At 52.0% G+C, this 23,842-nt stretch overlaps 1 protein-coding gene across 1 annotated transcript in view; it reads right to left on the minus strand.

The window, feature by feature from the left end:
- TRMT1L (tRNA methyltransferase 1L) overlaps nucleotides 1–23,842 on the minus strand; it is a 540,757-nt gene that overhangs the window by 308,671 nt on the left and 208,244 nt on the right. Inside the window, exon 11 of the mRNA XM_086957219.1 lies at nucleotides 12,346–12,598. Coding sequence (XP_086813345.1) covers nucleotides 12,346–12,598 — 253 coding nt within the window. The remainder of the gene's footprint in view (nucleotides 1–12,345; nucleotides 12,599–23,842) is intronic.

Genomic DNA, 23,842 nt, shown 5'->3' on the forward strand with positions numbered 1-23,842 from the left:
TCCCTCTGTCTCCCTTCCTCTGTCTCCCGCTCTCCCTCCCTCCCTCCCTGTCTCCCGCTCTCCCTCCCTCCCTGTCTCCCGCTCTCCCTCCCTGTCTCCCGCTCTCCCTCCCTCTCCCTCCCTCCCCTCCTCTCCCTCCCTCCCCCTCCCTCCCCCTCCAGCTCCCTCGCTCGCTCTCCCTTCCTCGCTCCCCCTCCCTCCCCCTCCCTCTCTGCCCCTCCCTCCCTCACCCTCCCTCCCTCACTCTCCTTCCATCACTCTCCTTCCCTCACTCACTCTCCCTCCCTCCCTCTCCCTCGCTGCCCCTCCCTCCGCCTCCCTTGCTCTTCTTCCCTCACTCTCCTTCCCTCACTCTCTCCCCCTCCCTCCCTAACTCTCCCTCCCTCCCCCTCGCTGTCACCCTCTCTCGCTGCCTCCCTCCCTCGCTCTCCCTCCCTCACTCTCCCGCTCTCCCTCCCTGCTCCCCCTCCCTCTCCCTCCCCCTCCCCCGCTCTCCCTCCCTCGCTTGCTCTCCTCCCTCGCTCTCCCTCTCCCTCACTCTCCCTCGCTGTTTCCCTCCCTCTCCCTCCCTGTCTCCCCCCTCCCTCCCCTGCTCTCCCTCCCTCCCTCTCCCTCCCTGCCTCCCTCCCTCCCTCTCCTCCCTCCCTCCCTCACTCTCCCTCCCTCCCTCACTCTCCCTCCCTCCCTCACTCTCCCTCCCTCCCTCACTCTCCCTCCCTCGCTCTCCCTCCCTCGCTTGCTCTCCCTCCCCCTCCCTCCCTCCCTTCCTCCCTTCCTCGCTGTCTCCCTCCCTCCCTCCTTCCTTCTCCCTCTCCCTCCCTCCCTCCTTCCTTCTCCCTCTCCCTCCCTCCCTCTCCCTCACTCCCTCTCCCTCCCCCTCCCTCCCCCCCTCCCTCCCTCCCCTCCCTCCCTGTCTCCGTCTCCCTCCCTGTCTCCCTCCCTCCCTCCCCGTCTCCCTCCCCTCCCTCCCCGTCTCCCTCCCTCCGTCTCCCTCCCTCCCTCCGTCTCCCTCCCTCCCTCCCTCCGTCTCCTTCCCTCCCTCCCCGTCTCCCTCCCTCCCCGTCTCCCTCCCTCCCCGTCTCCCTCCCTCCCTGTCTCCCTCCCTGTCTCCCTTCCTCCCTCGCTGTCTCCCTCCCTCCCTCTCTCACTCTCCCTCCTCACTCTCTCTCCCTCCCCCTCGCTGTCTCCCTCCCCGTCTCCCTCCCTCTCCCACGCTGTCTCCCTTCCTCTCCCTCCCTCCATCGCTTCCCTTCCCCCTCCCTCCCTCCCACCCCCTCCCACTCCCTCCCCCTCCCTAGCTACCCCTCCCTCCCCCTCCCTAGCTACCCCTCCCTCTCCCTCCCCCACTCCCTCCCTCCCCCCACTCCCTTACCCCTCCCTCTCCCTCCCCCACTCCCTCCCTCCCCCCACTCCCTCCCTCCCCCCACTCCCTCCCTCCCCCTCACTCCCTCCCTCCCCCTCCCTCTCCCTCCCTAGCTCCCTCCCTCTCCCTCCCTCGTTCCCCTCCCTCCTCCCCTCCCTCGTTCCTCCCTCCCTCGTTCCCCCTCCCTCCCTCGCTCCCCCTCCCTCGCTCCCCCTCCCTCCCTCCCCCTCTCCCCTTGCTCCCCCTCCCTCTCCCCTCTCCCCTTGCTCCCCCTCCCTCTCCCCCCTCCCCCTCCCTCCCCCTCCCTCCCTCCCCCTCCCTCCCTCCCTCCCCCTCCCTCCCTCCTTCTCCCTCTCCCTCCCTCCCCTGCTCTCCCTCCCTCGCTCCCTCCTTCCTTCTCCCTCTCCCTCCCTTGCTCTCCCTCCCTCCCCTCCCTCCCCGTCTCCCTCCCTCCCTCTCCCTCCCTCCCCTCCCTCCCCGTCTCCCTCCCTCCCTCCCCGTCTCCCTCCCTCCCTCCCCGTCTCCCTCCCTCCCCGTCTCCCTCCCTCCCTCCCCCCTCCCCGTCTCCCTCCCTCCCTCCCCCCTCCCCGTCTCCCTCCCTCCCTCCCTCCCTCCCCGTCTCCCTCCCTGTCTCCCTCCCTCCCTCCCCCCCTCCCCGTCTCCCTCCCTCCCTCCCCCCCCTCCCCGTCTCCCTCCCTCCCTCCCTCCCTCCCCGTCTCCCTCCCTCCCTCCCTCCCCGTCTCCCTCCCTCCCTCCCCCCCTCCCCGTCTCCCTCCCTCCCTCCCCGTCTCCCTCCCTCCCTCCCCCCCGTCTCCCTCCCTCCCCGTCTCCCTCCCTCCCAGTCTCCCTCCCTCCCTCCCTCCCAGTCTCCCTCCCTCCCACCCTCCCTCCCAGTCTCCCTCCCTCCCTCCCACCCTCCCTCCCAGTCTCCCTCCCTCCCTCCCACCCTCCCTCCCAGTCTCCCTCCCTCCCTCCCCGTCTCCCTCCCTCCCTCCCTCCCCGTCTCCCTCCCTCCCTCCCCCCCTCCCCGTCTCCCTCCCTCCCTCCCCGTCTCCCTCCCTCCCTCCCCCCCGTCTCCCTCCCTCCCCGTCTCCCTCCCTCCCAGTCTCCCTCCCTCCCAGTCTCCCTCCCTCCCTCCCTCCCAGTCTCCCTCCCTCCCACCCTCCCTCCCTCCCTCCCACCCTCCCTCCCAGTCTCCCTCCCTCCCTCCCACCCTCCCTCCCAGTCTCCCTCCCTCCCTCCCAGTCTCCCTCCCTCCCTCCCTCTCCCTCCCTCCCCGTCTCCCTCCCTCCCTCCCCGTCTCCCTCCCTCCCTCCCAGTCTCCCTCCCTCCCTCCCAGTCTCCCTCCCTCCCTCCCAGTCTCCCTCCCTCCCTCCCAGTCTCCCTCCATCCCTCCCAGTCTCCCTCCCAGTCTCCCTCCCTCCCCGTCTCCCTTCCTCCCTCGCTGTCTCCCTACCTCCCTCACTCTCCCTCCCTCACTCTCTCCCTCCCCCTCGCTGTCTCCCTCCCTCTCCCACGATGTCTCCCTTCCTCTCCCTCCCCCCCCTCCCCCTCCATCGCTTCCCTTCCCCCTCCCTCCCCCTCCCTCGCACCCCCTCGCTCCCCCTCCCCCCCTCCCTCCCTCGTTCCCCCTCCCCCCCTCCCTCCCTCGTTCCCCCTCCCTCCCCCCTCTCCCTCCCTCGCTCCCCCTCCCTTCCTCGCTCTCCCTCCCTTGCTCTCTCTCCCTCTCTCCCCCTCCATGCCTCCCCCTCCCTCGCTCGCTCTCCCTCCCCCGCTCCCCCTCCCTCCCTCGCTTTCCCTCCCCCACCTCCCTCCCTCGCTCCCTGTCTCCTTCCCTCCCTCGCTCTCCCTCCCCCTACCTCCCCCACCTTCCCTCCCTCTCTCCCTCCCCGTCTCCCTCCCTCCCTGTCTCCCTCCCTCGCTGCCCCCCTCCCTCCGCCTCCCTCCCTCCTGCTGTCTCCCTCCCTCTCCCTCCCGCTGTCTCCCCCTTGCTGTCTCCCTCCCTCTTGCTGTCTCCCTCCCTCCCCCTTGCTGTCTCCCTCCCTCTTGCCGTCTCCCTCCCTCTCCCTCGCTGTCTCCCTCCCTCTTGCTGTCTCCCTCCCTCTCCCTCGCTGTCTCCCTCCCCGCCTGTCTCCCTCCCCCCCTCCCTCTCTCCCTCCCCCTCTCGCTCCCCCTCCATCGCTCCCCTTCCCTCCCCCTCTCTCCCCTTCCCTCCCCCTCTCTCCCCCTCCCTCCCTCGCACCCCCTCCCTCCCTCCCTCCACCTCCCTCCCTCTCGCTCCCCCTCCCCCTCCCTCCCTCCCCCTCTCCCTCCCTCGCTCCCCCTCCCCCTCCCTCCCTCCCCCTCTCCCTCCCTCGCTCCCCCTCGCTCTCCCTCCCTCTCTCCCCCGCTCCCCCTCCTTCCCTCGCTTTCCCTCCCTCCCTCCCCCTCCTTCCCTCGCTTTCCCTCCCTCCCCCTCCCTCCCCCACCTTCCCTCCCTCCCTCCCTGTCTCCCTCCCTCCCTGTCTCCCTCACTCCCTGTCTCCCTCCCTCCCTGTCTCCCTCCCTCCCTGTCTCCCTCCCTCCCTGTCTCCCTCCCTCCCGCCCTCGCTGTCTCCCTCCCTCCCGCCCTCGCTGTCTCCCTCCCTCCCCTCGCTGTCTCCCTCCCTCCCCTCGCTGTCTCCCTCCCTCCCCTCGCTGTCTCCCTCCCTCCCCTCGCTGTCTCCCTCCCTCCCCTCGCTCTCTGTCTCCCTCTCCTCTCTGTCTCCCTCTCCTCTCTGTCTCCCTCTCCTCTCTGTCTCCCTCTCCTCTCTGTCTCCCTCTCCTCTCTGTCTCCCTCTCCTCCCTGTCTCCCTCCCTGTCTCCCTCCCTGTCTCCCTCCCTGTCTCCCTCCCTGTCTCCCTCCCTGTCTCCCTGTCTCCCTCCCTGTCTCCCTCCCTGTCTCCCTCCCTGTCTCCCTCCCTGTCTCCCTCCCTGTCTCCCTCCCTGTCTCCCTCCCTGTCTCCCTCCCTGTCTCCCTCCCTGTCTCCCTGTCTCCCTCCCCCTCCCTCTCCCTGTCTCCCTCCCTCTCCCTGTCTCCCTCCCTGCCTCCCTCTCCCTGTCTCCCTCCCTCTCCCTCGCTGTCTCCCTCCCTCCCTCCCCCTACTCCCTCTCTCCACCCCCCTACTCCCTCTCTCCATCCCCCTCTCTCTCCCTCCCTCCATCCCCCTCTCCCTTCCTCCATCCCCCTCTCCCTCCCTCCATCCCCCTCTCCCTTCCTCCATCCCCCTCTCCCTCCCTCCATCCCCCTCTCCCTCCCTCCATCCCCCTCTCCCTCCCTCCATCCCCCTCTCCCTCCCTCCATCCCCCTCTCCCTCCCTCCATCCCCCTCTCCCCTCTCCCTACCACCCCCCTCTCCCTACCTCCCCCCTCTCCCTACCCCCCTCGCTCTCCCTCGCTCTCCTTTCCTCGCTCTCCTTCGCTTTCCCTCCCTCGCTCTCCCTCTCCCTCCCTCCCTCGCTCGCTCTCCCTCCTCACCCTGCCTGCCCGGGCTGTGACAGCTTCCAGGCGCGCGCACACACACAGCCGCACCAAAGCACTTCACAGGTCTTTAAAAGACCATTGGCATGTTAATGAGGCTTTGTTCACCTATCAGCGCCGCTGCAGCCCCATTCTGACTATGGCGGGAATCACCCGGCCCCCACAGAGCAGCAGAGTCTGAGTCGCGCTCTGGTTTGCAGACATCTTTAAAAAAAAAAAAAACTCTGGTACAATGTCTACAATGTCCGCGGGCCGCCAGAAAAGGCTTGCCGGGCCGCCACCGGCCCGAACTAGGAGTACTCCTGCTGTAGATGATCAATGTGACAGAGATGAAAACAGTGCAAAAAGGAGATGCTCTGCAAAGCTGGACCTTACAGAACAGCAATCAAAAATCTTTGGAATAATCTTTAGCTACTAAGTTAAGCACAAGAATTAGATAAGAAAAAACAAGTTACTTACCTGTAACTGTAGTTCTCCAGTATTGGAAGCTTTCATAGATTCACATACTTGAATCATTCCCCGTCATCGAGACGGGAGTCTCCGGTACATAAAAAAGCAATGCTTAGCAGTATAGCAAACTGAAAAGAGGCCTAGGCCCATTTTCCTTTTGCAACCCATAGCCTTTGGTATGCAAAAAAGGACTAAACTTTTCCCCGAACCAATCAGAGCTCCACACCATCTAGCACTCCTGAGAGAACCTTTTGCCCCTCAGATTTTCATGCACTTGTGCCATAAACACCCTTTGTGCCTAATCCGAGGTGAGCCTCTCAGGGGAGGAAGGTGGGTGTATGTGAATCTATGAAAGCTTCCAATACTGGAGAACTACAGTTACAGGTAAGTAACTTGTTTTCTTACTCCAGTATTGCAGCTTTCATATATTCACTTACCTGAATCAGAATAGCGAGCAGTAAATTATAGCACATTTAGTTTTGTTACCTACAACTCTAAAATAGGCAACATATGTCAGTCCACCATCGCAGTAACTGTCTATAAATACCCATAGACAGATGTTCATGAATTACGTATAATACAGCATACGACAATAAAAATGTGCTTATCTTACCACAAAGGAAGGAGGGATGACAAAGAGGGCGCTAACCGTTACTGGAAAAGGTTCCTCAGTATTGCTTCTCCCACTGCCACATCCTATTAGCAGGTGCATCAAGGCAGTAATGTCTGGTGAAGGTATGAGTACTCTTCCAGGTAGCAGTCCTGCAGACATCCTGGATAGGTACTCCTGAAAATAAAGCAGTAGGTGGACACTGCTCTTGTAGAATGTGCACGAACATGTGCATTCAACGGCTTCCCCACCGCCTGATGACAAAATTGAATTGTCTTTGAAATCCATAGAGAAATTCCCTTTTTTACAAGGGAAAAACCCCCTCCCTGGGGGCACTAGGAGCAACAAATAGTTGGGAAGACTTGCGGAATGGCCTTGTACTTTGCCTGTAGAATTCCAGGCAGTGTTGAACATCTAATGAATGAAAAGCTTTTCCACTGCTGTTGACGGTCGATGGGAAAAAAAACGCATAAGAATCAGTGGTTTATTTAGATGGAAATCTCTTGCCACTTTTGGAATGAATTTGGGATTAGTCCCAAGGACAACCCTGTCCTCCTTGAACTGCAAAAACGGTTCTTGTATCGTGAGAGCCTGTTTTTCTCCAATTCTTCTAGCTGAAGTGAGAGCTCTAAGAAGAGCTAGCTTCCAGAATAAGAATTTTTGGTCCGAAACAACCCCTTCATGAATTGCTTCATAATTCTTTCAGACCACAGTGATGGACTCAAGGAAGTAGTCTATATCGAGAAATTGCCGCCAGGTGTACTTTAATAGAAGCATGGGCCAAACCAGATTATGCCAACATCAGAATATATAGAATAATTTGATGTGCCTCTGAGTTTAGAGGATGAATATTATGTTCTTGGCACAGCAGACTGAATCTCTTCCATTTCATCCTCTCTGCTCGGTTTGTAGTTTCCGCTCTGGCATGTGGTAGAATATCCCTGAATTCTGCCGAAATATCTAGGATGCGGAATTCGCAATATTCAGGAGCCAGGCCGCTAAGTGCAGTGATTTTGGGTCCGAATGAAGCACTTGTCCCCGGGACATTGTCAAGAGTGATGATATTGGTTGCAGACGAATTGGGCGATCCTCTGATGGCAGGAGCAACTCCGTGAACCAGTGTTGTCTGGGTCACCATGGAGCTATTAGTATTACCATGCTCAGTTCCTTCTTTATCTTTGTGAGAGCATGTGGCAGGAGGGGAATCGAAGAAAAGGCGTAGGCAAAGACGCCTGACCAGGTTATCAAAAACGCATTCCCCCAGATTCCCACTGGTGATGCCAACTTGCTAAGAACAGCCACTGCTAAAACTCCCCACCTGAAGAAGATGCTTTGCAGTATGTCCTGATTGATCTCCCACTCGTGGCAGGTCGATTTTAGTCTGCTGAGAGTGCCCGCTTTGACGTTCTGATCTCCTGGAAGGTGTTCCGCCTTTAAAGATTTCCATGTTGGACAGCCACTTCCATATTTTTTGTGCTTCACACGACAGGGAGAGTGATCTTGTATCTCCCTGCTTATTGAGATAGTGCATCGCGATCGTGTTGTCTGTTCACACCAGAACAGACGTTCCCTGAATTCTTGGTAGGAAAGTCAGTACTTCCAAGCCTACAGCTTCGAGCTCAAGCCAGATGATGTGAAGCTGCTGTTCTTGCACTTTCCACCGACCGCTGACCTGCAGGTCCTGAAGGAATGCTCCCCATCCTTCCAGAGATGCAGCAGTGGAAAGACTCACCAAGGTTTTGTTTTTTTCGGGTGCACTATGCCACTGCTTGCACCATAGCCAGGGTGACCTTCACCTTGTCGAAGGATCCCTCTACCTGGTGCCATTAGCAATCTAGTTCCTCCTGTAATGGAGGCATCCTTAGTCGGCATAAAGGAATCAGAGGTATGCGAGAGGGCACTGTCCCTAGTAGCGACTTGTACATGCTTACTGAAAGACACTTTTTTCCCTCTGAAATTCTTGGCTAGACCCATGAGACCCTGTTGTCTCTCTGTGGAGGGAATGCCTTGATTACATAGGTGTCTAGAATCGCTCCCAAAAACGTGATCTTCTTTGACGGTTGAAGGGACAATTTCTCTATATTTAAAGTCAGTCCCAGTTCAGCGAACAACTGTATGCATGCCGAAGTGGACACCTGGGCTGAAGTTTCTGATGGTGCTTTTATCAACCAGTCGTCATGGTAAGGAAATACTTTGTGTCTGTGCTTTCTTAGAAAAGCTGCTACTGGTGCCAGACACTTTGTAAAGATTCTCGGGGCTGATTTGCGACCAAATGGTAGCACTTTGAAGTGGTAATGATCCCCGGCTACTGCAAATCGAAGATACAGTCTAAGAGAAGGATGAATGGGGATGTGAAAATATGCATCCTGTAAGTCTAGAGTGGTCATATGATCCTGTGGGTTTAAGAGTAGCAGAATGTCTAGGAGGGTCACCATCCGGAAAAATTGCTTCTTAAGGTAAGTATTCAGAGCTCTCAGGTCTAGAATAGGACGCCATTGGAGAGCATTCTTCCGGACAAGAAAAAACTCAAGTAAAACCCTTTTCGTTTTTTGGAAGATTGGCACCGGTTCTATTGCTCCCTTTCGGAGCATTGTCCGAATCTCCAAACGCCTCAGATAGTTGTTTAATCTTTTGACTTATCGGCAGTGTCGAAGGAGGGAATTGAAGAAGTGTGTGCGAATGTTATTTGATTGAAGGCCCATCTGTCCGTCGTTATTCTCTGTCGATAATGCAGATGGGAAGCAACTCTTCCACCCATGGGAACTTGTGGAGAGGAATAGCAACATGTAGCCAGATCCAGGAGGTTGTCATTGTCTTTTACCATTGTTTTTCCCTTGACGACCTCCTCGTCCTCTAGGAGTAGACTCTGTACAGTTCCTTGTTTGTTTTTTACCCTATTGCTGACGATATGGTTGTGATGATGAGGAATAAAAGGGGTTATCTTCCCTGTTGATAACCCCCTCTGTAGGATGAATGGCCTATTTCCCTGGCGCCTCAAATACCTTACGGTATTGTAGTGTACCCAGGGCATTTGTAGTATCTATCTTTTTTGATACCTTGAAATGCCTCCTCCACTTATTTGCGAATAAATCTTCTCGAACGAAAGGGAGATTCAGGATCTTAATTTTGGACTTCTGGTCTAAAGGCAGTCGCTCTTAACCACCCCGACGCCTTAGCACCGCAGCTCGCCTCCTGTCTATTGTCCTCTGGAAGAGGTCCATTTTTGGTACCATATTGCACCACATCTGCCTGCCTTATATGCCCAGAATAGCAAGGGCATTATCTGCTATGACTAATAGAGCAGACATGGATGAGAAACTCTTTCCTGCGTTGTCCAAGCATCTCCCCTCTCTGTCAGGAGGTGTTGATATAGGCGCAGAGGGATTCTTAGATTTTTGTTGCGCTGCTTGCGAAAACACAGAATCAGGTTTTGGATGGCCCAGTAAACACGCTGGTGCATCTAAAGGAACTTTATATTGTTTCTCCAACCTAGTGAGCACAGGCGTAACTGTCGCCGGTGTCTTCATCACTTTTAAACCTTCTTCCCACACATGGCTAACAATCGGAATAGCCTGGACTGATTTTTGGAATGGCTCCTTGAAATCGTATAGGAAGCATTCTGTTTGTATTGTAGCCATAGGAAGCTGGAACAATCTCGCATCTCTCTCTATATTATATTATGGAATCTGCAGAGAATCTACCGGTCCTGGTGAGGGAGATGCCGGAGATGGAATCAAGTAATGATCCCATTTTTTGTTGGGATCTGTTATTTCTCCCTCTTCCTGGTCATCATCATCCTTGTTGACCGGAATCTAGTGGTGTATCATTTGAGGAGTCGCCGGCCTAACAGCTTGTTGTGGCTCCCTGTTTCCAACTGGAGTAGTAGGGATGGGATTTCCTGAAGCTGGTGTCGGCGGAAATCTCTTTCTATAATCTGCCAGCATAAACTGCAGATCCATCATCATGGAGGATGGCATACCAACCATTCCTTCCTGGTACTCTTGGCGATAGTGCTGCTGCTGAGGATATTGGTACTCCCCATATCCCTCCTCATAGTCATCCGTCATCCTCCTCTTCCTATGAATCCTGCTCTTCAAGCAGGTGCGTTGGCACCAGAAGTGTAATCTTCCTTTGGGGAGGTGATTTCTGGAGTAATGCTCCTCTTCCTGATTTCTAATTTTGGAATTTCCCTAGTCAACAAGCCCGTCGACGAGATTGCCGTCGACACCAGTGTTGTTGATGCCATCGTCAACACCAGGCGTAGAGAGCTATCTGTTGTCGATGACATAGTCATCGTCGTCTATGTTCCCGTCGACGATCCTGTAACAGGCGTAGATACCGCGGTAGACGACGCCATAGACGATTACAGTCGTAGACGACAACGCCGTAGAACCGCAGACGATACAGTCAACGCCGTAGACTATACCATCGTCAACAACACCGTAGACTATACAGTCGTCAACGACGCTGTAGACGATACAGTCTTCAACGATGCCGTAAATCGTAAATCATACGTTCTTATATAGCGCCTTTCACCGTAAGGTCTCAAGGCGCTTGCTTTGGGAACCCGTCCTGGCTTTTCCCTGCGAGATAACCCCTACTGGGCATCCCCAAGGTGAAAGCCAGGCATCCCATCGCGGTGGGGCCGTAGTGGAGATTAAGCAAGCTATTGCCCAGAGTTGCAGAGTGTGAACCCATGATTCAAGTAGGCACTGAGGAGAGAATTATAGAGTCCGTGGATATTTTGAGCTCAAGACCCTGCCGCGTCAGAAATTGAACCCTGGTCCCGGGTCTGACCTCTGCGTCCAGGTCTGCCTCCTCTAACCGGTGAGCCACACTTCTCACGTTGACCTTACAGTCGTCAACGACAACGTAGACTATACAGTCGACGACGCTGTAGACGATACCGTAGTCGACGATACTGTCGTCGAGGATACTGTCGTCGACGATGCCGTCGACGATGCCGTAGACGATACCGTCGACGACGAGGCCGTTGTAATAGGCAATGATGTTTTTGATATGAGTTTCACCTCAATCCTCGACGACGATGATGGTGGTTTCTTCGTCGACAATCCCGTTGACTATGTTGGTTTCTTAGTCTTTACCTCAGGAGGTATAGAAGACAGCTACGTGAAGGGTTCTTCGACCAGAGGAGGTGATTCCCCAAAAGCATGTCCTTTACTCTCCTTTTCCACAGAGTGAGGAGATTAAGGACTGCGCCCAGAAGACACATGAGTGGTCTTTTTGAGGGCCTTCTTAGGACATTCCTCTGAGGAATGAGTTGGAGGAGATTTTCTTCTCTTTGAAGATCTCCTAGATGTTGAGGATGACGCCTCAACCACAGTCACTGGCGATAACCTCCTTTCTGGCCTTAGCGTTTGACACCATATTAAAAGGCGCCCCTCACAATCTCTCAGAAACTTACTTGAGAAAGTGCGACATACCTTGCAGTCTTTGCCCTGCGGGTATAGACAGTAAATGCATTCAGTATGAGGGTCATCAGCGTAGAGCAACTTCTTGGAACAAGTTACACAGGCCCTAAATCAGGGGTCTCCAAACCGGTCCTGGAGGGCCAGATCCATGCCAGATGTTTTGGATATCCCCATTGAGATACATGTAGTTATTTTAAAAATCTGGCATGGATCCGGCCCTCCAGGACCGGTTTGGAGACTCCTGCCCTAAATAATCCTTTTGAAGATAATCCGCAGTAGAACAGAATCCAGTAGCATTCCTAAGAACAAAGCTCTTTAATGAAGTTGAAAACACAGAATTTGAGCAGAGCTCAAAGGAAACTCCCTAGCACAACGTGCGGTAGAAAATCTGAGGGGCAAAAGGTTCTCTGAGGAGTGTTCTAGAGGGTAAGGAGCTTTGATTGGTTCAGGCAAAAGTTTGGTTTTTTGCATAACAAAGGCTATGGGTTGCAAAAGGGAAATGGGCCTGGGCCTCTTTTCAGTTTGCTATACTGCTAAGCATAGCTTTTTTATATACCGGAGACTCCCGTCTCGACAACGGGGAATGATTCAGGTATGTGAATCTATGAAAGCTCCAATACTGGAGTAAATGTAAATGCTAGGACAGTTGGCATTCAATAAGTAGTTAGTGGCAGAACATCATTGTGTTATATACACTGACAATACCCTCGTGTAAAACTCTCTTTATTCAGTGCACTATGACAAGCATTGCACTGAGGGCAGGAGCACACTGAGCCTCTGCACAGAAGTTGAGCACTCTTTTGAGCACACACTTGCAAAAAGAGGGAGAGGGGGGCAGAGGCAAGGTCTGCGAGAGGCCCAGATTACAGCATCACAATACTGATAAAAAGAGGTGTTTTGTGGAGACATGTGCCTTCACGTGAAGACACACAAAAGAGTGCAGAGGAGAGTTTCAGCTGTCAGATTTGTGAGCTACAAATGGGTATACTCACATGAAATCAAATGCTCTAAGATGCATTAACACATTGGCGTCCATCATGGTGATCTCCACTAAACCCACAGATTCCTCAGTGTCGTCTGCAATGCAATCCGAATCTTCTTCCTCATAGTCCTTGTTATTTAGCACCTTCATATGGTTTAGATGACAGTTTTCCCGGATCATTTCCACGGACTTTAAATTAACGTCATTGATTGTGACTTTCACAGAACTCCTAAGGTTTTTGGCCCACTGGAGTCCCATGATCCCTAAAGGGGAGAACATTCAATATTAGGAATCTATAAACAACAGTGAACGTTATTGATGACTGAAAGAAAAGCTATGTTTTTAAAGTCACTTTCAGAGAAAGTCGCAAAAATCTCAAAAAGTACTTGGTACTAGAGCAACCATTCATAATTAGTAGTTTTCAAATGCCAAGTCACCCACATTAAAAAAGCAAAATAATAATTTCTAATCCTGTACCCCTACCGGAGGGTACTAGACTATAGGGATAATCCACTCAAAAACATTTTGCATAAGGATAACAAAACTCCAATAAACGACATGGTGAGTGGCCTATGGAGAAGCTAATCTTTTTTTTTCGGTTTGCATTTACATAAATGGGCATGACAACTCCATCTACGCTTAACAAGCAAGCCACCCATCTTGCAGTGCACAGACGTCAATTCAAAACCATATCCAATTCTAAATCAAGAAGCATGATTAAGGAACCAGTTGAATAGATGTTCTGATTTCATGTGCCAGATACCTTGAAATCCAGCTTATCAAAGCTGGCTGCATTTTAAGAAAGAAAGAAATTTTGATGATGTTGCCTTGCTCCTATAAGCAAGTAGTATGCATCTGTTTGTGCCCTTGGCAGCAACAACTATGGTTATGTGCAACATTTGCGGTTCCTAGTGTCTCTTCCCTCAAAGTCACCTAGGTGCCTCCTGTCCCCATGAACCATGCAGGAAAGCTGACTCAAGCATCATCTTGTTTATTTACACAGCCCAGGGGTAGTAACGGACATGCAGGTGGCTTTGGGTGTCCAGCATCTACAGTTGTAACATGCCTCGTATGATGCAGAACTGCCATATTTGGTCCAAAAATGTCCACTCTCAAAATGTAGGGAGAGGAAGTGAGGACCAGCAGGTGCACGCTGAGCCCAACAAAATTATGAACAGTTTGCTTCTGTATGAATGTTTGGAGAACAGGATTGCAAAATCCAGATCTGTCTGGGCCAAGAAAATATTGTTACAGTGTAGCTCCTGCACATCAGAGCACCAAAATGGACTACAATGCTGCAACTAAGGTGTACATTACCATATCTGTGGCGACCATGAATGAGAGACACTTGAAGGAAATACCAACATCCTGTCCCAAAGGCTCCATTCCATTTAGGCAGCAAGATCACAATTTGGCACCAAAATGGCTAGTAACTATTGTAGGGTGGCACTTCCTTGAAAAACAATTGTTGATTAAAATTGCTTAGCACAGAAGGATCATAATACTGAACCCACTGTCGGACTAGATTACTGTTGAATTATACAAGTGTATATAAAGGTCTCTGTGCATTTTTGAACTGTCACTGCATGGTCATTGGTGTTTATTTATTACAAGTGGTTATTGTTGACAGATTACTTTTAACGCTACATGCATACCAGTCCCATGGCTCTTTGCCATCCTGCCTCCCACAGAGTCACTGTGACCCCACTGGGCCCTAAGTTACATGACCTAGACTCACCTGCAACCCTCCCAATTCTTGGTGTAGAATGACAGCTACTTCCTCTACTTAAACTAGCTTCAGAGAGCATCCATGTACAAAGTGTTAACAGGTCTGATAAGTATTCCTGAAGCTTTATCCAGTGGTGTTTTCCTGTTTAATTAGCAGGTTAAGAAATCCTGCACTCTAAGCCCCTTATCCTACTTTACACTCCCTGCCCCTCCTTTTCTCACTAATTAAGATACACTCCTCACTTAGATTTCCTGGGTTTGCCTACACCAGTGGGTTGCCCCTTTACTGCTTCTAGGTGAAGTCCATGCTCCATTTACTGAGGCATATATGGTAATCCTTGGTCAAACCCCGGCACAGATTCTGAGTGGTACCCCATTGACCCTCTACTGTGGTGTTTGTGAATCTCCTTGACTTGTGAATCGATGCAATAAATCCTTTACTGAGGTCTATGTGGTAATCTCAACAATAATGGGTGGCACAAAACAGACCCTCAACTGAGTTATCTGAATTTTACTATGCTGCACTTTCACCATGGACCTCATATTGAGGCCTCTGTGGTTTGTGTTTCCATCACTTCTGGGTGGATCCCTGTAGGAAGGGGGATGGGGCAACCGGGAAGCTGGGGTCGCAATCAAAGGTGGCAAGGGTGTGAAGCCCCTAGCCTTGATATGCGAAATGACTAGTCATCCTGCTGGAGGATGTGTTAACACCTTCTACAGAGCAGGTTTTGTATCTTGACCTCAGAGCATAGGCTCTCACCTACAGGGGGTCAGAAACTCGTCTGTGATGGCAAGCTGGACAATACCAGTCAGCCAGCACACTAGAGGACAAGTAGGTTTCAGGGGTCACCTCTAAGAAGCACTTTGGGGCATTTCATAATGAACCCAATACTGGATCAGTACGGATTTATTAAGACAATGTGTTTGATACTAAACATCAAAGGTTTCAGTGAAGCCATCATGTACCTGGCTACATTTTAATGACCAGTGCCCAGTACATGTACTTGAGATGGCGTCTGTTGTCCACTTGCAAGGTCTATGAATTGAACCAGACATCACAGGGGCATATCTTTATGGCTGTAAGGCCTGCTGTAGGAGTAACTTCCATATATTGCACGCAGTGTCTGTGGGCATGGCACCCAAAGTGTGAGCCATGCCATGTTTTCAAAATGGTCTGCACCATTTACTGCATCCTGCAATGACAGTTAGTATGTGTTTGTGTGTGGGTTCCCTAGAGTGGCACAACAGATGCTATAACCCTTAGGGACCCTCTTTAGTACCCATGCCCTGGGTATCAGGGGTACCATTTACTAGGGACTTACAGAGGTGCCCAAGTGCTTGCCATTTGGTGGATAACTGAACATTTTACCTTGTTTTAAGAAATTAACACTGTCACTAGGGATTTGGTTAGCAGGAACCCAGTGTGCCTTCAGTCAAAACTGATTCAGTGCCAGACAAAAAGTGGGGGTGACCATGACAAAAAAGGACACCTTCCTACAATCCTCTAAGGTTTAAAACTCTACTACTTCTGCATAGAATGCAGTACAACTACAGCTGAGCTGTGTGTGAATCTCTCTGAGTTGTATCTTTACCCCCTTCTAGGGGAAAACCCACAACCCTCCTGTTTTGGGTGCATCCCTGCAATTCGGTTACTGAGAGATCTGTAGGCAGCACCTCCACCTCAACAGGGCGGTACAGCATAGATCAGTGAACCCCTTAAACTAGAATTCCACCATCTTGATTTTTGGTGGAATTAGGCTCACTGGGTTAGGGTTATGTCGCCCAAAAGGTATGTAACCCATTGGCTACTACCTGGCCCCTAAATTGAGTATTTAGGTGGCACCCCTGAGGCCAGGAACTACAAACTGGATTGACCCAGAATAAAAGAAAAGGAGAAAGAAGAGAACCGAATACTTGCTGTGGACGTTTGGCACCACGACTGGTCTTGCTTCTTAAACTCTACAAAGAACCCAGATAGACTGCCAGCCCTTCGCAAATTGGCAGCAATCTCCCTTACAATAGAAAAGCGAATCCCCTGCAATACGCAGGCACCAAAACAGCAGGGACCAGTTAACTGTATTTCCGTTCCCCGGTCGCGTTGACGCAGCAGCCCAGGAAGAGGTCTTTGTGCTCCAGAGGGTCATATCCGTCTCCCCACCAAGTGAGAAGACACCAGGACCAATGGAGCAGCACAGCACTCCTACCTAGGGTACCAGACCCCTTGTAGCAACCACAGCCTGTTTAAGTTCAGTCTAAACTCCAACAGCATCGATACCGAACAGCTGTCGAGGGACTTCAGCACTGCAGAGGCCCACTTCCAGAGAGGCCCAGCTGTCCTGATTTTTGCACCGTCAACCAGCAAGCCGACAACCGCAAGGGCCTGCACCGCACCAGCCCAACCAACCAACCAAACCCCTCTGCACTCAAGCACCTGAGTTACTGAGAACTGACAGTGCTACCCTTCTCCTAGGACGCTTGTGAACCATCCACCTGTTGGAAGCTCCCACACTTGCCCTAAGGTTACCCTTTGCAACCTATTTTTAGGTGCCCCCCTCCACCTTGGTTGTAGCAGGTAAATCTACCAAAGCAACCAGCACCTCTACACCTGGATGCCCCAGGGCAGGTAAACTAACTGCAGGTAGTACTTACCCTTAACCCCCACCACCTTAAGTCCTGATGGGGACCCCCGGAAACCTACTGCAAGTACCTGTATATCGTATATGCCTTCCTCTCCCATAGGAAAGTATTACATGTTAAACGCATGTAAGGGACTATTTTACTTACCTGTGAAATTCAATATTTTAAAAAGAACTTACCTGATAAGAGTTCTTGGTATCAAAATTTTTATATAAAAATAAGATTTCTTTTTCTAAATAGGTCTAGGATCTAATCTTCGAGTGTGTGTCTCATTTATTGCCTCTGTGAGTACGTCAAATGCTTAGTACTACACTCCGATAAGCCTAAACTGCTTGCCCATACTACCACGAAAGAGTATTTAGTGTTAGCATCTTTGCCTCTGTAAACAAATCTGGACTGCCTGGACTCTCTACACAGTGTACCTCGTTGTGATCCCTTATTTAGAGAGCAAGCTTACTACAGTAACTTTGGTGCAAAACTTCCGGTGGCACTATGGCTTTCTAAGTGTTCTTTTTAGGTCGTGTACAACATACACCTAACACGCCAGATTAGATCCACTTCCAAAATCTATTTTAGAACTGTAATGCAACACTGCTGTGAATGTTAAGAATGTTTTGAACTTGCACACTGTGGCTTCTGTGCAAGGAAGTAAAATGTAGCCCTTCACATGTCAGAAATGTTTGTTTTTAAGATTGACACTGCAGCTAACATTACCCTGCCTGTTTCAACCCACCATTAACCTGTTTGTCCATCCTATTTTTATCCACAGCTTCATCCAATTATTTCAGCATAGTCTGGCCTTTGACTTAATTTTCTCCTGATTTCCTTATCATTTAGGTCTCCTTCCAGTTTTCCTCGCAGCAAGAAAGAAAGGAGCACCCTACTTAGGAGCTTTGTATGTGGAGCTGAATACTTTTTTTTTCTTCTTCTTCACACATTGTATTAGTTGTCTCAAGGTTGTTTTTGCTGGCTGTACAGCAATACAACATTAATTAATACAATCTTACTTAGTTTTACTTATCATAATTTTTTTGCTCATGAAGGGGAACATGTACATTTTATTTACACTTGATCACACTGCACACATGTTGAGTGAAAAGCTAATTGCACTCGATTAGACCTACTGTTCTCCCAGCAATTACTGGTTGCAAGTAGAATGAAACACCAAACCTTTGGATCTTTTGTACGGACTATGCCCATTTTCATTGGGAGCAAGGAGGTGTTAGTCCGCTGTCTCCTCTACTCGTATCTCATTTAGCTGTTCAGAGTATTTTTGGTTTTGCTAATGTGTTGCTATATGTTTTAAAACCCACTTTGCTGCTATTGTCATTTTAATTTGGAGTGCTCTTTAACACACTTTTTAAACTTTGACTGAAAAGGGATCACTCTCTCACACTCACCACGCATCACGGGCAGTCCCGGCTGGGTAGACTAGGCCGCCATTTTGCTGAGGGCGTGCTCTAGTCATTGGGGGCATACTTGCATAAATTATGCGTGCTATGCGGACGCGCCTAAGGCAAGCCCATCTGTGCCCGTCAGCGTCCCGGAAACGGCCAGCGCCGGCCATGCTGCCCGTGCTCAAGCGGAGCTGTCGGACGGTCCCCAGTTTTACAGCTGTGCAGATTTGTTAGCGTTAAACATCCAACGCAGTGAGTGTGAAAGGCATTGGCCGGTTTCTGACAAATTGAACAGGAGGTGTGAGAATTGGAAGTTTAATTTCTGTACCGAGTTGGGCAACGGCATTCCGCCGGCAGTTCCCCCTCTAACACCCCGAAAGGCAAACTCATACGGGCGGCGCTAATCAACGCCCGATATATCTGAGCTCCTCTCACATGAGCAGCTCGATATATTATTTGTGACTGAGACATGGCTGAATGAGTTCTCCGCACCAGCTATCGAGTTGGTTAGCTTAGGGGATATAAACTAGTCAGGGCCGATCGCAAAGAGGGCAGAGGGGGAGGAATAGCAGTGGTGTTCAGGGACACGTGGGATTTTACCCGCGAAGATACTCTAGGCATTGGCGACGGGGAGGCTCTAGATTTTTGTATTTCCATATCCCCGCACTTCACACTGGGCGGCACCCTGGTGTACAGACCGCCTGGCCCCTCTGGAGCCTTTTTGAAAGCCCTAGATGAGGTAATTGTCCCTAGGGCACTTCGCTTTCTGAACTTCCTGCTTCTTGGAGATTTTAATATTTATTTGGACTGTGTGGCTGCTCGTGACACCTGGGAATTTCATGACTTGCTAACACGGCGTAACTCACTCAATGGACTAACGCTCCGTCTCAGAGTGGGGAGCACATGTTAGATCCAATACGTTCAAATTTCGCTTTATATATTACGGAACCCCTACAAGTTTCCTGGTCTGACCATTTCCTGATACAGTTCTCCTGGACCATTGCACTTTCTCCAACATCTAAGTGATTCCCTCAAGGTAGACCTGCGCTAAGAATTGATTCGGCTGCATTCTGCAAGGCAGTGTTAGACACACGTCCTACTCCCTCCATTAACTTGAACAGCGAGCTGGAGAGTTTCACTAACTGGGTCTCTCAGGCAAGTGAATTTGACCCCACCCCAATCCGAACAGACTAGCAAGAATCGCCCCTCAAAACCCTGGTATCCTAGCAAGCTTAGGGAATTAAACCAGTCCCGTAAAACATTGGAACACAGTTGGGGACAGGCATACTGCCCCATGGCTAAAACAGTTCTTAGGAAGGCCCAGAGGGTATATTATGCTGCTATCAGAGAGGCTAAAACCTGCTTCTATGCAGAACGTATTGCCAAGTCCAGAAATAACTCGAAGGACATTTTTGCTATTGTCCAGAGTTTTTTATTGCCCAGCACTGAGCGTACCTCCCTTCCTGCCTCCACAGAATGGTGTCAGAAGTTATCACGCCTTTTTCTTGATAAGATGCAGGCAATCCAGGTCAGTCTGTGGACTAGCTCCCCCAGGCAAGCTGGGTTGGCAGTTCGATCATCTCTGTTCCCATCCAGTCAGTTTCCCTTCTGACGGGGTTCGCACCCATCACCCCGCTTGACCCTATCCATTTTCTTAAATCGGGCTCGCCGACTGACCCAGTGCCAGGCTAGGCTACCTGCCGGGGCAGCGGAGGTGGTTAACCCCAAGGTCAATACCCTCATAAATCTCTCTCCAGACTGCCACAGTTCCTCTGAATTGGAAGCAGGCTAAATGGTTACCACTATTAAAAAAGCCCTCCCTAGACCCCGCCACACTTGCTAGCTACAGACCTTTATCTCTAATTCCGGCCGTGGTGAAGGTGTGCGAGTAAGCAGTTTTCAAAGTTATCTACCTTTGTTGAGGAATCCGGTGACCTCCATCTAGCCCAATCGGGATTTAGGGCATCCTATAGTACGGAGACGGCTTTAGTTGAAATGTCTGAGGCAATAAGGGAATGCTTGAATGCAGGCGGCAGAGCGGCTCTGATTTTATTTTATCTTCCGCCTTTGACACGGGCCCCACCACCAATTGCTTGTCCGTCTCTTAAGTATTGGGGTTTCTGGACGGGCCTGGGACTGGCTCAATTCCTTCCTAAAGGACAGAACCCAGCAGGTATGACAGCCCCCGTTCTTTTCGGCCCACAGACAGGTGACTACGGGAGTACCGCAGGCTCTACTCTGAGTCCCTTGCTTATTAATATTTATGGTCCTCCCCTCATCTACTTGGCAGAGGAGCTGGGTGCCAAGATCATTGCCTACGCTAATGATACCCAGCTCCTCTTCGCCTGGAAGAAAATGACCTGTCCCTGGACAAAGTGAAAAACTGTCTTTCTGTTGTTTTTAAATGGCTTGCTTTGGCGCAGCTGAAGTGCAACGAAGACAAGTCGGAGGTACTTCTGTACGGATCTTTTCCACCTCTTTTTAAGGAGAGACTCTGGCCCACTGAATACCCCCCGCATTGATCCATGTCGCACTTAGGTGGGTGCACCTTCATTGGCCCTTTCCCCATCTACCCTCGCCCCTGCGGCCCAAGGTTGTGTTCTCATGCATCACAAGGGTGATAAAAACTTTCAACAAGGTCAGTCGTCGTCATCCACCGGGTTCTTAAGAATATCTACCATTGCCACCCAAGCTCTCGCCGCGTCCCACAGTTTGTCATTATCAGTTCTCTGGGCTAGCTGGAGCCGAAGGGTCCCCTCACAGTCTGCCCATTTTACAAATTCCCGTAGCCAACGCGCCACACTGGGGCCTGTGACCGCCGTCCAATGGCTGGTAATTTCTCGCTTGGCTATTATTAACCCCAGGTCCAAGAATTTGCTAGTGGTTTTGTTGCCGGTAGTGTGGGGGAACCAGTGTAACAGGCACACTCCTGGGGTAGCTTGCAGTTCCCTGTCCGTCACCTCTGTCAGCTTGGTCATGATCTCCCCCCAGTACCCCTGGAGCAATGGACAATCCCAGAACATATGCATGAATGCTGTGTCTTTAAGTCTGCACCACGGGCAGACCGTGCAGGAGCCAAAAAATGCATTGATTTTGCAAGGCGCGAGATACGCCCGGTGAAACACATAGAATTGTATGAGTTGGAATCTCGCATTTCGAGAGCATTTCCATGCTCGTTCCTGCCGCATTTCCCAGGGTTTTGCCTCTATAGGCATACCCAGATCAGAATCCCATTTCACGCGTAGTCCCTCCAGAGCAGTTCAGGAGCCCTGCGTCAGACTCCGGTACAAGCACGTGACCGCCTTGATTTTACCCGATGAGGTGACCACATATTGGCAAGGGAGGAAAATCTGTGGTTCCTCCATCCCCTTTTTCCAATGCTTCCGCACAGCAGCAGTCACTGCCACATGCAGGAGGAAGTCCTGAGCAGGTAGGTCGTACCCGTCCATGGAGGTCATGAAATGGTAAGAGTGCACCATCCCCATATAGATCCCCAATAGAGGAGCTCCACAGCTCCTCCAATGCCTGTAGCCGCTGCCAATCCCCTCCGTGGCGCAGTTCCTCGCAGAACCACACCGGAATCACAGGGGCATACGCAGGACCCACCTTATTGAGTCGTAGAGCCCTGGTCCAGCATTGCCGCACTACCCACATATCTTTGGGCACTTCCCTTTCGCGCACCGGAAGCTGCAACAGAACCAGAGTCAGGAGGCGAAGACCCTGATCCCTACTTCTCTGATCTGCCTCAACTCCCAGTTTCTCCACAAACCGCTGCGTGAACCACTGCAATTGGGCCGCATGGTAGTAAGCCTCAAAATCAGGTGCTGAGAGGCCCCCTTCTTGTTTAGGACGCGTCAAAGTAGTCAACACCACTCTGCGCCTCCCTGAGCCCCATAGAAAGCTCGAGACCATCGAGTTGAGTTGGGCGAAGTACTTCGCGGGTATCCAGAGCGGCAGCGTAACAAAATAATAAAGCAGACTGGGCAGGGTGACTATTTTTAGCAATGCCACTCGCCCCCGCGACCGACAGCGGTAGTGACCCCCAGAATTCAAGATTGCTCTTTGTAGTTCGCAGGGTCGCCGTACATCACTCTCGAATAAAGCAGCAGTCTTATGATAAATGAGGACCCCCAAATACGGCAACCAAGTGCCTTCCCATCTGTCATCTAGTCCCTCCAGAGGGTCGCCCCTCCCCTCGCGCACTGGGAACACACAGGTCTTGGCCCAATTAACTTTGAGTACCCCCACTCGCCCCCAACCTCTCCAGCAAGTCCCGGGCTCCCCGCAGCTCACCCGCAGCGTTGGCAAGGAACATTAACAAATCATCAGCATAAAGGGCAATATATTGCATCTGGCCCATCCCCTCTAGGCCCCTGTAATGTCTCCCTGTCCGTGCACGAATTGCCAGCGGCTCCATTGCCAAGGCAAACAGGAGGGAAGACAGTGGGCAGCCCAGCCTCTTCCTCTGCCCACGTCATAAGCCACGGAGATCGCCCCTCCCGTCCGTACCCTGGCTGTCGAATGGGCCTAGAGAATCTTCGTCCAGGCCACAAATCCCTCACCTAAGCCAAAGGCCCTCAAGACCTGAAAGAGGTATGGCCACTCTAAGCTATCGAAGGCCTTTTCAATGTCTATCGATAGTACACATGCCTCATCGCCCCCACCTCCTGCAGCAATTGGAGCAAGTGCCGTATATTCATGGCTGTGTTCCAGGTAGGAATGAACCCAGCCTGGTCCCTGTGCACCAGTGTTGTCATGTGCTCCATCAGGCGATTGGCCAAAATACCACTCAGAATCTTATAGTCAGTATTTAACATCGCCAGAGGGCGATACGCTGTACAGTCCCACTCTGGTTTACCCGGTTTAAGGAGTGGCACAATCACTGCCTCCCTCGTCGAGCTAAGCAAATAGCCAGTCTGTTTTGACTGGTTATAAAGGGTCATCAGCTGCGGAGCCAACAGGTCGCTATAAGTGACATAGAACTCTGATGGAAATCCGTCAGTGCCCGGCGTTTTGTTCCTGGCCATACGCTTGATAGCTCCCCGGATCTCGCCCAGGTCCACTGGACAGTCAAAGTTCTCTGTCTCTTCTGCGTCAATCTGGGGTAATTCTATATCAAGGAAATCCCCTTCCTCTAGCTCTCTAGGGTCTAACCTGCTACTATAAAGGGTGGAATACTATTCCAAGAATCGCGTGTTAATGGCCTGCTGTCCTTATTGGACTGTCCCCACCCCTCTTCCCTTAGTTTAAGAATCGGTGTACCTCTGCGCGCCGGATCTGCCAACCAAGCCAGGAGCGCCCCAGACTTATCCCGCTCCGCATGTGCTCGCACCATGTATGCCCTGTAATCAAAGCACCAACGTCTCCACTTGCATTGCCAGCTCTTCCTTCACCTTCAGTAGCCCTTCCTGCGTGTCCTGATTCCCAATCTCTCCCTTTTTTTCTCCCTGAGTCGTCGTTCTGCCTGCTGTACATCGCTCAATAAGGTTCTACGAACGCCCACCGCTTCCGCCAATGCACCGCCCACGCAGCACTACCTTGAATGCGTCCCACTTGTTATGCAGACTGGAAGAAGTGCCCATGTTGTGTTGGAAATAGTCCTCTATGGCGCTACCTATGGTGGCTCTAAAGACCTGGTCCTCCCAAGACCTCCGTTCGTAGCCGCCAATTAGGGATCGTCGTCCTGAGTCGAACCCAGTTCACGTTCACCAAGAGGGGGTTGTGATCAGAGGCTGTCCTAGCCAT

Source organism: Lissotriton vulgaris, chromosome 1_1, assembly GCF_964263255.1.
Source record: "Lissotriton vulgaris chromosome 1_1, aLisVul1.2, whole genome shotgun sequence".
NCBI lineage: Eukaryota > Metazoa > Chordata > Amphibia > Caudata > Salamandridae > Lissotriton > Lissotriton vulgaris.